This window comes from Podarcis melisellensis (genome assembly GCF_964234715.1).
Source record: "Podarcis melisellensis genome assembly, chromosome: 1".
NCBI lineage: Eukaryota > Metazoa > Chordata > Lepidosauria > Squamata > Lacertidae > Podarcis > Podarcis melisellensis.
Genome location: NC_138528.1, coordinates 126,918,842 through 126,932,333, shown reverse-complemented (window position 1 = coordinate 126,932,333; position 13,492 = coordinate 126,918,842). Strand labels below are relative to the sequence as shown.

At 47.1% G+C, this 13,492-nt stretch overlaps 1 protein-coding gene across 2 annotated transcripts in view; it reads right to left on the bottom strand.

Annotated features, from left to right (window-relative positions):
* PARD3B (par-3 family cell polarity regulator beta) overlaps window positions 1–13,492 on the bottom strand; it is a 582,358-nt gene that overhangs the window by 101,529 nt on the left and 467,337 nt on the right. For both annotated transcript variants that reach the window (XM_081906208.1, XM_081906209.1), the window contains one exon: window positions 3,337–3,472. In XM_081906208.1, coding sequence (XP_081762334.1) covers window positions 3,337–3,472 — 136 coding nt within the window. The remainder of the gene's footprint in view (window positions 1–3,336; window positions 3,473–13,492) is intronic.

The window sequence follows — 13,492 nt, the reverse complement described above, 5'->3', positions numbered from 1 at the left end:
CCATTAGACTGTATTTGTTACATCTGGACATTCAGCAATAATAGTAATAGTAATAATAATAATAATAATAATAGTAATAATAATAATAATAATAATAATAATAATAATAATAATAATAATTTATTTATACCCTGCCCATCTGGCTGGGCTTCCCTAGCCACTCTGGGTGGCTTCCAACAAAATATTAAAATACCATAATACATCAAACACCCCTCACCTGAACATACAGCTTGACTTACAAAATATGGATATTCCAAAACTGCTCCAATTCATAAGGTAGAAGAATCTACAGTGGTACCTCGGGTTAAGAACTTAATTCGTTCTGGAGGTTCGTTCTTAACCTGAAACTGTTCTCAGCCTGAGGTACCACTTTAGCTAATGGGGCATCCCGCTGCTGCCGTGCCACTGGCGCACGATTTCTATTCTCATCCTGGAGCAAAGTTCTTAACCCGAGGTACTATTTCTGGGTTAGCAGTGTTTGTAACCTGAAGCGTCTGTAACCTGAAGCGTCTGTAACCGAAGGTACCACTGTACTAAAAAGATAGCACAAAGTATTTGTACAGAAGTGGCATGTTAAAGAGATCACAAAATGTTCCAGATAGAGACAGAAGATTTTAAGGGACACCTCAATCCTTGTTAATATACAAAATATTGATGCGATGTAGTTCCAGTCTATGAGGATTTGACCTAATGTCACTGAAAATTATGGCATAGATACCAAAATCAATGGATGAGGAAAGGCGAGGAAGTAGTGGTTTTTTTGCAAACAGTTTTGCTTCTTTTGGTAATTTGGTAGAGAAGCTGAAAACAGCCCACTCTGGAGGTTCAGAAGTGAGGTTATAGGGAACCAGGCAGAGGGCCTTCTCAGTGGTGGCGCCTGCCCTGTTGAACGCCCTCCCATCAGGTGTCAAGGAAATAAACAACTACCCGACTTTTAGAAGACATCTGAAGGCAGCCCTGTTTAGGAAAGTTTTAATTGTTTGAAGTTTTATTCTGTTTTTAATGTTCTGTTGAAAGCCGCCCAGAGTGGCTAGGGAAACCCAGCCAGATGGGTGAGGTAGAAATTAACAACAACAAGAAGAAGAACAACAACAAACTGGCATTGTGATGTCACACAACCATACCTTATTGGCTATGTCACATTTTGATATCATCTGGCTACAGCATGCCCTGTAAGCAGCTGGGGTCATGTTGCCAGCAAGAAGGATTCAATATATTGGTTCAACAAATGCAGCCAAAGCACAAAAACCACGAGAAACGCAAAAAGTTCCCAAATGTTAAATGGCCACACAAAATCCACCTCCAGCCTCTTTTCCATGCAAGTTGTTTGCTTTGTGGACATTTAAGGTGAAGGTAAAGGGACCCCTGACCATTAGGTCCAGTTGTGACCGATTCTGGGGTTGCGGCACTCATCTCGCCTTATTGGCCGAGGGAGCCGGCGTACAGCTTCCAGGTCATGTGGCCAGCATGACTAAGCCACTTCTGGCAAACCAGAGCAGTGCACGGAAATGCCGTTTACCTTCCTGCTGGAGCGGTACCTATTTATCTACTTGCACTTTGACGGGCTTTTGAACTGTTAGGTTGGCAGGGGAAGGGACCGAGCAACGGGAGCTCACTCCATCGCGGGGATTCGAACCGCTGACCTTCCGATCGGCAAGTCCTAAGCTCTGTGGTTTAACCCACAGCGCCACCCGTGTCTTTATTGTGGACATTTAGGACAGCCTTAATGTTAAATCAGCTTTAGTTTTGGCAACATGCTTGGGCGTAGAATGCAGAATAGTCCACGGTGTATTATATACACTGAAGGCATTTACAGCTTTCAGTGTTAAGGTATCACCATAAAAACCAGGGGAAACTGTTTTAACAATTTCAGTCATTTCCGCTCCTCTGTCATGTGATAAGAAAACAGCCAGTGTAGTCTGGGACTGGGGAGAATTTAAGAGTCTAGCACAGGGCACAGAAGCAGAGACACTCATTTCTGCCTACACAATCAAAGGGACTCCACTTTATAGCTTACTTAGCATAATGGCCAGTTTATCCCTGAAAGGCCCCAAGCTTTTCACAGAGCAGTTATTAACTTGGGGAGGGAAAGCGAGGCTTGATCATAATTCTGGAGAAAGGAAATCAAACGCCATTACCTGCTTTCATATGAACATGTAGCAACTTGGCACATTATGGAATGGGTTGGGATGGGGAGGCGGTAAAAAAGATGTTTCATGACCACAGCAGACCCTTGGTGAGGATGTTTACCTCTTTCCATCACATGAATCTATCTCAATTAGCCTAGCAGAACACGAAATCAACTGAAGAATGGAACAGCAACTGAAATATATCAGTTGCCATGCTCACCTGTTAGACCATAGGATAGTGGCTCTGGTTCTTCCTTAGCTACCAAAATCTACATCACCCTTGCATTTAAGCACTTCTGTAGAACCCACTGATTAAAAATAAATTGTCTGCTTGCCAACAAAGTTCTATATAGTAAAAGCTATGGTTTTCCCTTTGACCAAAGTGTGGGAGGCAATGGAAGACAGGAGTGCCTGGCGTGCTCTAGTCCATGGGGTCACGAAGAGTCGGACACGACTAATCGACTAAACAACAACACTGGTTTTCCCAGTAGTGATGTATGGAAGAGAGAGCTGGACCATAAAAAAGGCTGATCGCCGAAGAATTGATGCTTTTGAATTATGGTGCTGGAGGAGACTTTTGAGAGTCCCACGGACTGCAAGAAGATCAAACCTATCAATTCTTAAGGAAATCAGCCCTGAGTGCTCACTGGAAGGACAGATCCTGAAGCTGAGGCTCCAATACTTTGGCCACCTCATGAGAAGAGAAGACTCCCTGGAGAAGACCCTGATGTTGGGAAAGATGGAGGGCACAAGGAGAAGGGGACGACAGAGGATGAGATGGTTGGACGGTGTTCTTGTAGCTACCAGCATGAGTTTGACCAAACTGTGGGAGGCGGTGGGAGACAGGAGGGCCTGGCGTGCTCTGGTCCATGGGGTCACGAAGAGTCAGACATGACTAAGTGACTAAACAACAACAACAACAAAGTACACACAGCCCCATCTAGGTGAGCACGTAAGCAGGCAGAAGCTGTGAGCTATGAAAAGTGTCACAGGGTGGCGAAGGACGGATGGCACTCTCTGTCCCTACTCTGCCAGCCCCCAGTAGGCTACTAATTTTTTTCACAGGCTAGTAACTTATGTGGGCTTATTTGCAAGGCTGGCCAACATACACTTCTCAATAAATTATTTGGGAAACACAACTATTTTTGTGTGTGTTGTCCCCATAATACTCGACGTATATTTATTAGACTACGGGGGAGCACCTTACCCAGTGCTGATCATAATCAGATGGCCTTCCTCTGCCCTCCTCTTCGTCGTAGAAAGGTAAGCCTTCTCGTCTTGCTTGATGGTACTCCTTCCGTAACTTCTGGATGCGATCTGCAGTTCCAACAGGTGGATGGTCACTGGAGAATGAAGAAAATGTAGCATAAGTTGCATCAGAGGGCGTTTACATCATCAGCAGATGTAAGCACAGGGTCCATAGCTGTCAATTTACAGATTTGCAAATAAGGGACCAGCAGCCTCAAAAATAAGGGATCAGCAGCCAAAATAAGGGATCAACAATTACTTTGATAAAATACATATTTTGTTGCATGCAAATGGCTTTAGAAACCTATTAGGTCCATAAATTACCATATAGCATATATTCAACACCAAAAAACAGCAACAATTTGTTCTTGACAAAGGACAGCTGGACATAGAAAGGGCCCCATTACCTTCAGTAGCTTATTTAAGAGACATCATCAATAAGGGACAGCAGTGGGACATGGCACTGGGATAAGGGACTGTCCCACCAAATAAGGGACACTTGACAGCTATGGCAGAGTCCAGGTGGAATTCATTTTCAGTTCAAGTTGTAGTGAAAACTTTCATTTTGGATATGTGCACAGGCAGGCTAGTTAGGGCTCCTGCTTGCACTGTTTACACCAGGGGTCGGCAGCCTAAGGCCCATGGGCCACAAATGGCCCATGGGGGTTGTTTAACCGGCCCATGGACCCCTGCCGCCCACTCGGTCAGCTCCTATGTGGCGCTCCTGTAGCCAATGGGAAACTGCGCACGCCTCCTCCGCATCAGAAATAGCATTCCAGCCCACCGCGGCGTCTGTGGGACCGTGAACCGGCCCAAGCCACAAAAACTTTGCCGGCTCCTGGTTTACAACTTCCCTCCAAGCCACAAATTCAAGAAAGCAAAATATTTAACAAATGAAATGGAACATGTTAATATTTATTTGGGTCTGTGCACATTGCAAGTTTATTTTGGGTCACCGCAGAGCTCACCCTGAAACACCTACACCCAAGACATCTGGAAACCTGTGCAGACACCTGGGTTCAAGTTATTCCTCTCTGAGGTGGGGAGAGGAGCAATGTTCCTGCCACAACTTAACTTTCAACCTGCTACTTAAAAGAAAAGTGTGTTTCCATGAAACAATTCTCCGGCTTGGCTGCAGTGATTGCTATGGCTCGGTTGGCTACTGAAGTAATTTGTTCACAGTTAGAACACTGTGGTTGAAAGGGCTGAGAGATAGTTGAGTGGGAGGAAGGAGACAGTGATGTTTGAGATGCATGATCAGCCTCTAAATTACAGCAATATTAAGCTTGCATTAGATGCATAAAGCAAAGAAACAAATGAAAGTGTATGCGGGGTGGTGGGGAGTACTGCTAGCTGGCTAAGATTTATATTTCCTGTCTTATGCGGGTTTAAATATAAAAATACTAAACTCATTTGATTCACAGCGACGTTTATGGATGCCATATATACATTCCCCATGCCTGCCCAATGTGGGTATTAAATGTCAAGGGAGAGGGAATAGTTTTTGATGAATGAGGCCTCATTGGGTAAATAATATAGGCACACTGTGGAAACCATGCTCCTGATCTGGGCACTATACGTCTGTCGATGCAGCCTAGAATAGCATTAGCTTATTTTGCTGCTGCCAACACACTGCTGCCTCATGTTAAGCTTGTGGTCCACCAAGACCCCTAGACCCTTCTCACATATACTACTAGTAAGCCAGGTGATCGCCGTCTTCAATTCGTGCAGCTGGTTCTTCTTGCCTAAGTGCAGAACCTCACATTTGTCCCTATTGAAATTCCTTTTCTAAGTTTGGGCACAGCTCTCCAATCTGTTAATGTCATTTTGAATCCCAATTCTGTCTTCTGTGGCATTAGCTACCCCTCCCAGTTTGGTGCCATCTGCAAATTTGATAAGCATCCCCTCAATTCATTCATCCAAGATGAAGACATTGAACAACAACGGGCCTAGAACAGAACCCTGAGACACCCCACTTGTCACCTTCCAGAATGACAAGGAACTTTTAATCAGTACTCTTTGGGTTCAGTCAGCCAACCAGCTGCAAATCCATCTAACAGTTATCTCTTTCAACCTACATTTTACCAGCTTCCTTGAAAGAGTATCATGGGGGACTTACTGAAATCAAGATAAACGATGTCCACAGCATTCCCCTGATCCAACAAGCTTGTAAGCCCATTAAAAAAAGAAATGAAATTTGTGTGGCATGACTTGCTTTGCGAAACCCAGGCTGGGTCCTTTTTTAAGTGCTCACAGAGCAACTGCTGAATTATCTGTTCTAGGACCTTTCCTGTTAAAGCTATGGTTTTCCCCGTAGTGATGTATGGAAGTGAGAGCTGGACCATAAAGAAGGCTGATCGCTGAAGAATTGATGCTTTTGAATTATGGTGCTGGAGGAGACTCTTGAGAGTCCCATGGACTGCAAGAAGATCAAACCTCTCCATTCTTAAGGAAATCAGCCCCGAGTGGAAGCCCTGAGTGGATTGTGAAGCTGAGGCTCCAATACTTTGGCCACCTCATGAGAACACTCCCTGGAAAAGACCCTGGTGTTGTGAAAGATGCAGGGCACAAGGAGAAGGGGACGACAGAGGACGAGATGGTTGGACAGTGTTCTCGAAGCTACCAGCATGATTTTGACCAAACTGCTGGAGGCAGTGGAAGGCAGAAGTGCCTGGCGTGCTCTGGTCCATGGGGTTACAAAGAGTCGGACATGACTAAATGACTAAACAACAACAACAACAACAACAACAAGGAACTTTCCTGGTATTGATGTCAAGCTCCCTGGGTGGTAGTTACCTGGGTCTTCTTTCCCCCCATTTTTGAAGATGGGGACAACATTTCCCCACCAATCTGCAGGGACCTCAGCTGTTCTCCAAGAATTCTCAGACAGAGGCTCTGAGATTACTCTTGGGTAATCAGACCCTGGAGGTATGAATTCCTTTAAAGAAGCTAGGTGTTCCCTTACCACCTCTGTTCCTAAATTGGAACTGCCGCTCCCTCCTTACATCATTTATTCTGTTACCACCAGGTTGGGCATTGCTTTCCTTTTGCATGAAAACAGAGGCAAAGTAGGTGTTGAGCAGTTCCGCCTTCTCTCTGTCACCCATTAGCTTTTCTCCATCTTCTCTGTGCAGAGAACCTACCACTTGCTTGTTGTCCCTTTTGCTTTGAACACAGCCAAATTAACCCCTTTAAAATTATTTTTAACCTTGTTAATGGGGAGGCTTGCAGTGGGGACTTAGTGTGTCAGTGAGAGTTGGATGCCCTGACTTCCGTAAGTGAGAGCACCAGTGACGTAGCGTGGGTTGTCAGCACCCGGGGCAAGGCAAGTAATTTGCGCCCCCCTAACCCGTGGATTTGCGCCCCCTAACTCGTGGATTTGCACCCCCTAATTCTAACCCCCAGATGTTGTGCCCGGTGCGGACGGCCCCCCCTGGACCCCCCACGCTACACCACTGGAGAGCACTTCTCACTAAGGCAAAGAATCCGGAAGTCAGTTCTGTCCCTGGGCAAGGACAGATAGTCGGAACCAAGGCCTAAGCAACCACTCACGTGTGTGTATTTAAATAAAGTTGTGGCCAAAATCGTGCCAAAAACCCAAACCAAAATTGATGTGTGATGTGTGAGTTATTGGGGGGTGGCTTGGGGACCTCGACACGCAACTCTGGGAAATGGGGGTGCAGAGGTGGGGCGCTGGAGGGATCTTTGCACCATGGCACCGGGTATGCTTAAGACAGCCCTGGAGAGAAATAGTAATGCGAAAGAAATGACTGTGATGCCCAATCATTTAAGAGTTCTGAATTTCAACTTGGCTCCTGACAATTACATGAATATATGAACCGCATTCAAACTCAGCAGATGAATTCAATCAGGGCCAGGCAAATATCGCATACATAATCTATTAGTTTACCCCAAAGAAACCGGAGCATTGAATTCAAACAGAATGAAGTCATCAGTAATAAAAAAAAGAAACTGATAAGGCAATATTAAAAAAAAGACCACCATTTTCTCACATTTTCAAGAAAAATCATACTTTGACTGCAACCTATTCTTCCATCTGACTATAAATACATATATTTAAAAATATGGGTTTGATCAGATACCAATTCTAAAGCAAAGGAATGAAGAAGATGGGTATTTTTTTTTAGTTGCATAGGATGAACAAATGATTGTCCTGAAAAGAAATCAGACCTTGAAATAGAAATATAAAAGAATTATGCCAACTTCAAAAATAATACTTAAAAAATTTATACAATAAAGAATCTCGCTGGAATGCACCAATAAGACTTGTGATCAGCATTTAAATTGTAAGATGGTTAAAGAGAGCTGCATTATCCCTTTCCTTTTATGGCTGCCCTGAAACTACAGTTTAGGAATGGAAAATGGATGGGCTATGATTGAACCCACCACTGTCACTATTTCTGAATTGCCTTTGATTCGTCCTGGTGTTAAACTTTCATTCTTCAACTAGTCAGTCCAAAAACTAAGGTGTCTAAGTCCCCAAACCCAGTGAACAAACTGTGCAGTCCCCATGCAGTTCTGTGTTCTAGCCCAGATGTGAATTAAATGCTCCAAAAGTTGTTTGTTTGTCAACACAAAAAACAAACCCTCCGCCAATCCACTGATAATTATTGTAGCCAATTCAAAATTAAAATTGGATGGTGTACTTGTAAAAGGGTAAAAGAGTATTGGGAAATGATCCATAATGAATTGAAAAAAAATGTTTAAAAGTACTCCCCGCCCAAACCAAAATCAGAGTCCTTTCTGTTGGGGATAATTCAGAATGAAATTCCCAGGTGTCAATAAAGGGTTATTTATGTATGCCACTAAGTGAGGAGGAATTAAAGAACCTTTTAATGAGGGTGAAAGAGGTGAGCGCAAAATATGGTGTGAAGCTCAATATTAAAAAAAACGAGGATCATGGCCACTGGGTCCATCACCTCCTGGCAAATAGAAGGGGAAGAAATGGAGGCAGTGAGAGATTTTACTTTCTTGGGCTCCATGATCATTGCAGATGGTGACAGCAGCCACGAAATTAAAAGACGCCTGCTTCTTGGGAGAAAAGCAATGACAAACCTAGACAGCATCTTAAAAAGTAGAGACATCACCTTGCCAACAAAGGTCCGTATAGTAAAAGCTATGGTTTTCCCAGTAGTGATGTATGGAAGTGAGAGCTGAACCATAAAGAAGGCTGATCGCCGAAGAATTGATGCTTTTGAATTATGGTGCTGGAGGAGACTCTTGAGAGTCCCAAGGACTGCAAGGAGATCAAACCGATCCATTCTGAAGGAAATCAGACCTGAGTGCTCATTGGAAGGACAGATCGTGAAGCTGAGGCTCCCTCCACTTTGGCCACCTCATGAGAAGAGAAGACTCCCTGGAAAAGACCCTGATGTTGGGAAAGATGGAGGGCAGAAGGAGAAGGGGACACTGTGGCCCATGTTTTGTTAGCCCCGAAATGGAAAACGAGCAAGGTCCCAACCAAAGAAGAATGGCAACTTAAATTGACACAATATGCACAGCTTGCAGACTTAACATATAGAACAAGAGAACAAGAAGAACATGCATTTAAAGAAGATTGGAAAACGTTTATGGAATATATGGGGGGAAATTGTATACACTTGAAAACGTTGACAGCATTAAGATAAATTCAACAGCGTAAATAAGTTTTGACAGATGTAATAATGGAATACTGAATGGTTTAGTTTTTGTAAAATACGCAGGGATTTATGATATGCAAAATGAACCATGGAAAGAGAAGAAGGGAAGTCACTGATATACAGTGGTGCCCCGCAAGACGAATGCCTCGCAAGACGAAAAACCCGCAAGACGAAAGGGTTTTTCGGGTTTTGCGACGCTTCGCTAGACGATTTTCCCTATGGGCTTGCATCGCAAGACGAAAGCCCATAGGGAAATCTCGGGGACCTTTTTTTAAATGCTGGCGGTGGGGAGCAAAGCCTTTTTCCCCCCTCCGGACTTCAGAAGAGGTCCAGGAAGGCCGGCAGGAGCGAAAGGCTTTGCTCCCCACCGCCAGCATTTTAAAAGCGGTCCGGGATAGCAGGGAAGCGCGTCCCGCTATCCCGGACGGCTTTTGAAGGCAGGCAGGGGGGGCAAAGACTTTTGCCCCCCCCGCCTGCCTTGGGGACTTTTCGCCCCCCCTGCCTGCCTAACCGGACGGCTTTTGAAGCCTCCCCGATGCCGGGCGACGGGGCGGGAAAGCCTCCCCCCGCCGCCCGGCTTCGGGGCATCGTCCCGATGCCGGGCGGCCGGGCAGGAAAGCCTCCCCCCGCCGCCCGGCTTCGGGGCATCATCCCGATGCCGGGCGGCGGGGCGGGAAAGCCTCCCCCCGCCGCCCGGCATCGGAACGATGTCCCGAAGCCCGGCGGGGGGCGGGAAAGACTCCCCCCGCCGCCCGGCTTCGGGGCATCGTCCCGATGCCGGGCGGCTGGGCAGGAACGCCTCCCCCCGCCGACCGGCTTCGGGGCATCGTCCCGATGCCGGGCGGCGGGGCGGGAAAGCCTCCCCCCGCCGCCCGGCTTCAGGGCATCGTCCCGATGCCGGGCGGCCGGGCAGGAACGCCTCCCCCCGCCGCCCGGCTTCGGGGCATCGTCCCGATGCCGGGCGACGGGGCGGGAAAGCCTCCCCCCGCCGCCCGGCATCGGAACGATGTCCCGAAGCCCGGCGGCGGGGCGGGAAAGCCTCCCCCCGCCGCCCGGCTTCGGGGCATCGTCCCGATGCCGGGCGGCGGGGCGGGAAAGCCTCCCCCCCGCCGCCCGGCTTCGGGGCATCGTCCCGATGCCGGGCGACGGGGCGGGAAAGCCTCCCCCCGCCGCCCGGCTTCGGGGCATCGTCCCGATGCCGGGCGACGGGGCGAGAAAGCCTCCTCCGCCGCCCGGCATCGGAACGATGTCCCGAAGCCCGGCGGCGGGGCGGGAAAGACTCCCCCCGCCGCCCGGCTTCGGGGCATCGTCCCGATGCCGGGCGGCTGGGCAGGAACGCCTCCCCCCGCCGCCCGGCTTCGGGGCATCGTCCCGATGCCGGGCGACGGGGCGGGATTGCCTCCCCCCCCGCCGCCCGGCTTCGGGGCATCGTCCCGATGCCGGGCGACGGGGCGAGAAAGCCTCCCCCCGCCGCCTGGCATCGGAACCATGTCCCGATGCCGGGCGACGGGGCGAGAAAGCCTGGGCGCGCTTGCAACTCTCCGCAAGGAGCGCGCTGCTTGCGGAGAGGTCCGTGCCTGTCCTGGACCTTTTCTGAAGGCAGGCGGGGGGGGGCAAAAGTCTTTGTCCCCCCTGCCTGCCTTCCCAGGGGCTTTTAAATCGCCCCGGACAGCGGAGAAGTCCTCCGCTGTCCCGGGCGATTTTAAAATGCCGCCCACCAGAAGAGGTCGGGGGAAGGCGGTTTCCATAGGAACGCATTAATTGATTTTCAATGCATTCCTATGGAAAACCGTGCATCGCAAGACGAAAAACTCGCAAGACGAAGAGACTTGCGGAACGAATTAATTTCGTCTTGCGAGGCACCACTGTACTAAGGATGTAAAAATGAGTATTTTAAATGGTAAAACAGAAAAATTAATAAAAATTGTGTGTGTGTGTGTTTGTGTGTGTGTAAAATGGGCCTTTTGCTCATATCACCCAGGAAGGTAAATTATTGAGCTGCTATCTGTATGTCACTAGCAAAAGCACCCTGCCTGCCAGGGGAATAATGTCTCCTGTGTTAGCGAGAAGCCTAACCTAGTTGTAAGAATGGGGAAGTGGTGGCGGAAATGACTGGCAGAATCCGAGACCAGGGAGAAGAGTCGGTGGAAGACGATTGGAAGAAATTTAAAGATTATCTACAGAAATACTGTAAAATTAATGAATGTTCAAAAGATGTTGGAATGAAGTTACATGGCTTTAGCAGAAATGCTATAAAGAATTAAGTACAGTACAATAGATTGTAAATGGATTAAAGGGAAAAATAAGGTTAGAATGTGTTAAGATAAATTATAGAACAGAAAATTGAGGAAGATGGAAAGGATTTGCCGAAACAATTAATTGAAGTGGAATACAAAAAAGGGAGGTGCGAGGAGGTCGCTGAAACAAGTAAACAAAAGATAATAATATTGAAAGTATTGGATGTGTTTTTAATTGTTTTTGTCTTGTTTTGTTATGTATATGTAGTGTTTTTGTTTCTGTATTGTATTGTATTGTTTTGTTATGTCTCATTCTTTTTCTTTTCTTTTTGTAATTTTCAAATTCTTAATAAATATTATTTCAGAAGAAGAATGGGGAAGTGGCTAGGCCCTTTGGCAGGAAAAAGTGTCTTTCACAATTGTCACCTTCTATGTCCAGAAGGCTGATCGCCGAAGAATTGATGCTTTTGAATTCTGGTGCTGGAGGAGACTCTTGAGATTGCCATGGACTGCAAGAAGATCAAACCTATCCATTCTGAAGGAAATCAGCCCTGAGTGCTCACTGGAAGGACAGATCCTGAAGCTGAGGCTCCAATACTTTGGCCACCTCCTGAGAAGAGAAGACTCCCTGGAAAAGACCCTGATGTTGGGAAAGATGGAGGGCACAAGGAGAAGGGGACGGCAGAGGATGAGATGGTTGGACAGTGTTCTCGAAGCTACCAACATGAGTCTGACCAAACTGCCGGAGGCAGTGGAAGACAGGAGTGCCTGGAGTGCTCTGGTCCATGGGGTCACGACTAAACAACTAAACAACAACAACATTGTCCACTATGTGGCATGCAATGATGACTTGCATTTGGGTTGGTGGTGAACAGCGTTCACGTACACAGCACATATGGTGCCACTGCCTTCCTCACCCCCCTCACAGTGCAGCTCAACAAAGTCGGCATTGATGCCTCTGGTTGGTTATGCGGCGGCTACGAAGTGGTGTCGATTCTTCCCCGGGGATGAATGTGCCAGCGCACTTCATCCTGAAACTGGCAGGGCACTGCACCGGAAATAAGGCTCTATCCTCTTTTGCGGTTTAAAAATCAAAACCCTCTGCCTTCCAACGGGCAGCGTTGTGCTGCCACAAGCCTGTCATGCAGCATTTCAGGAAAGGCACCACCAAACTCACAGAATTCTGTCAAGTGACACAGCACTGACAGAAAAGAAGAAATTGGGCGCTGCCTCCAGCTGCGGAGCTTCATAAAACCCCCACACACAATTCTGTCAAACTGGTTTTTGTCCACTGTCAAAAACACTGATTGAATGGGCTGCATATTCTGTCTTATTTCCTTTAAAGCGGGGGTTCTTAAACTTTCTACCTTCAGGTCCCACTTGAGAGGGCTGAAAATTTCCGACACCCAGCAGTCACAAAATGGCAGCAGGAGGAGTCAGAGTTTGGCACAATCACCTGGCAATTACAGGCATAATTTGCTACTGATATCTAATCCATCGTTCCTAGATTATTTGCCATATCCTTTGGTCTCCTCAGGGAAAGATAGCTGCCTTTCCTCCCCACCCAATTGTCTTCTAGCTAACTTAACTCAGCATGCAAGGACTTGCTGGTGGTGGCACTGGGTAGCTTGTGGCACCAGGGTCCACTGGAAAATGCCCCAAGGCATTTGAGAGAAACAGCCTTACTTGGTCAAATTCAGGATCAAGTCACAGCTTTACCCACGTTGCCAGTTAAAATAATTCCACAACCAAGCACTCAAACTGGGTTGAGAACTTCATTAAGAGCAAAACCAGGGTGCTTTGCTGAGCAGAACTACTAACAACGAGCAACAGAAAGGAATGTGAACCAAATTTAAGTAGCTGGCTAAGGGGCAATGGGGTTGCTGGGAAACATCCCCAAACTGCCAAGCAAGAAATAGATATCCCAATATAACATTATTCATGTGTGATGTTCCATGCCCTGCCTCTGACCCTTTGTGATGTCATGCAGCTGGTTCAGTCAGGCTCCTTCAGTACCTGCGTGTTGTAGTTGCCAAGTGTGCAAAACAAGTTTAATTTAACATTTAATGTTTTGGGGAAGCAATCAACGAAGGAGGGGGGGGAAGCATTATTTAACCCTGTATTATTATTATTATTAAGCAGAGATATCACCTTGCCAACAAGGGTCCCTATAGTTAAAGCTATGGTTTTCCCAGTAGTGATGTATGGAAGTGAGAGC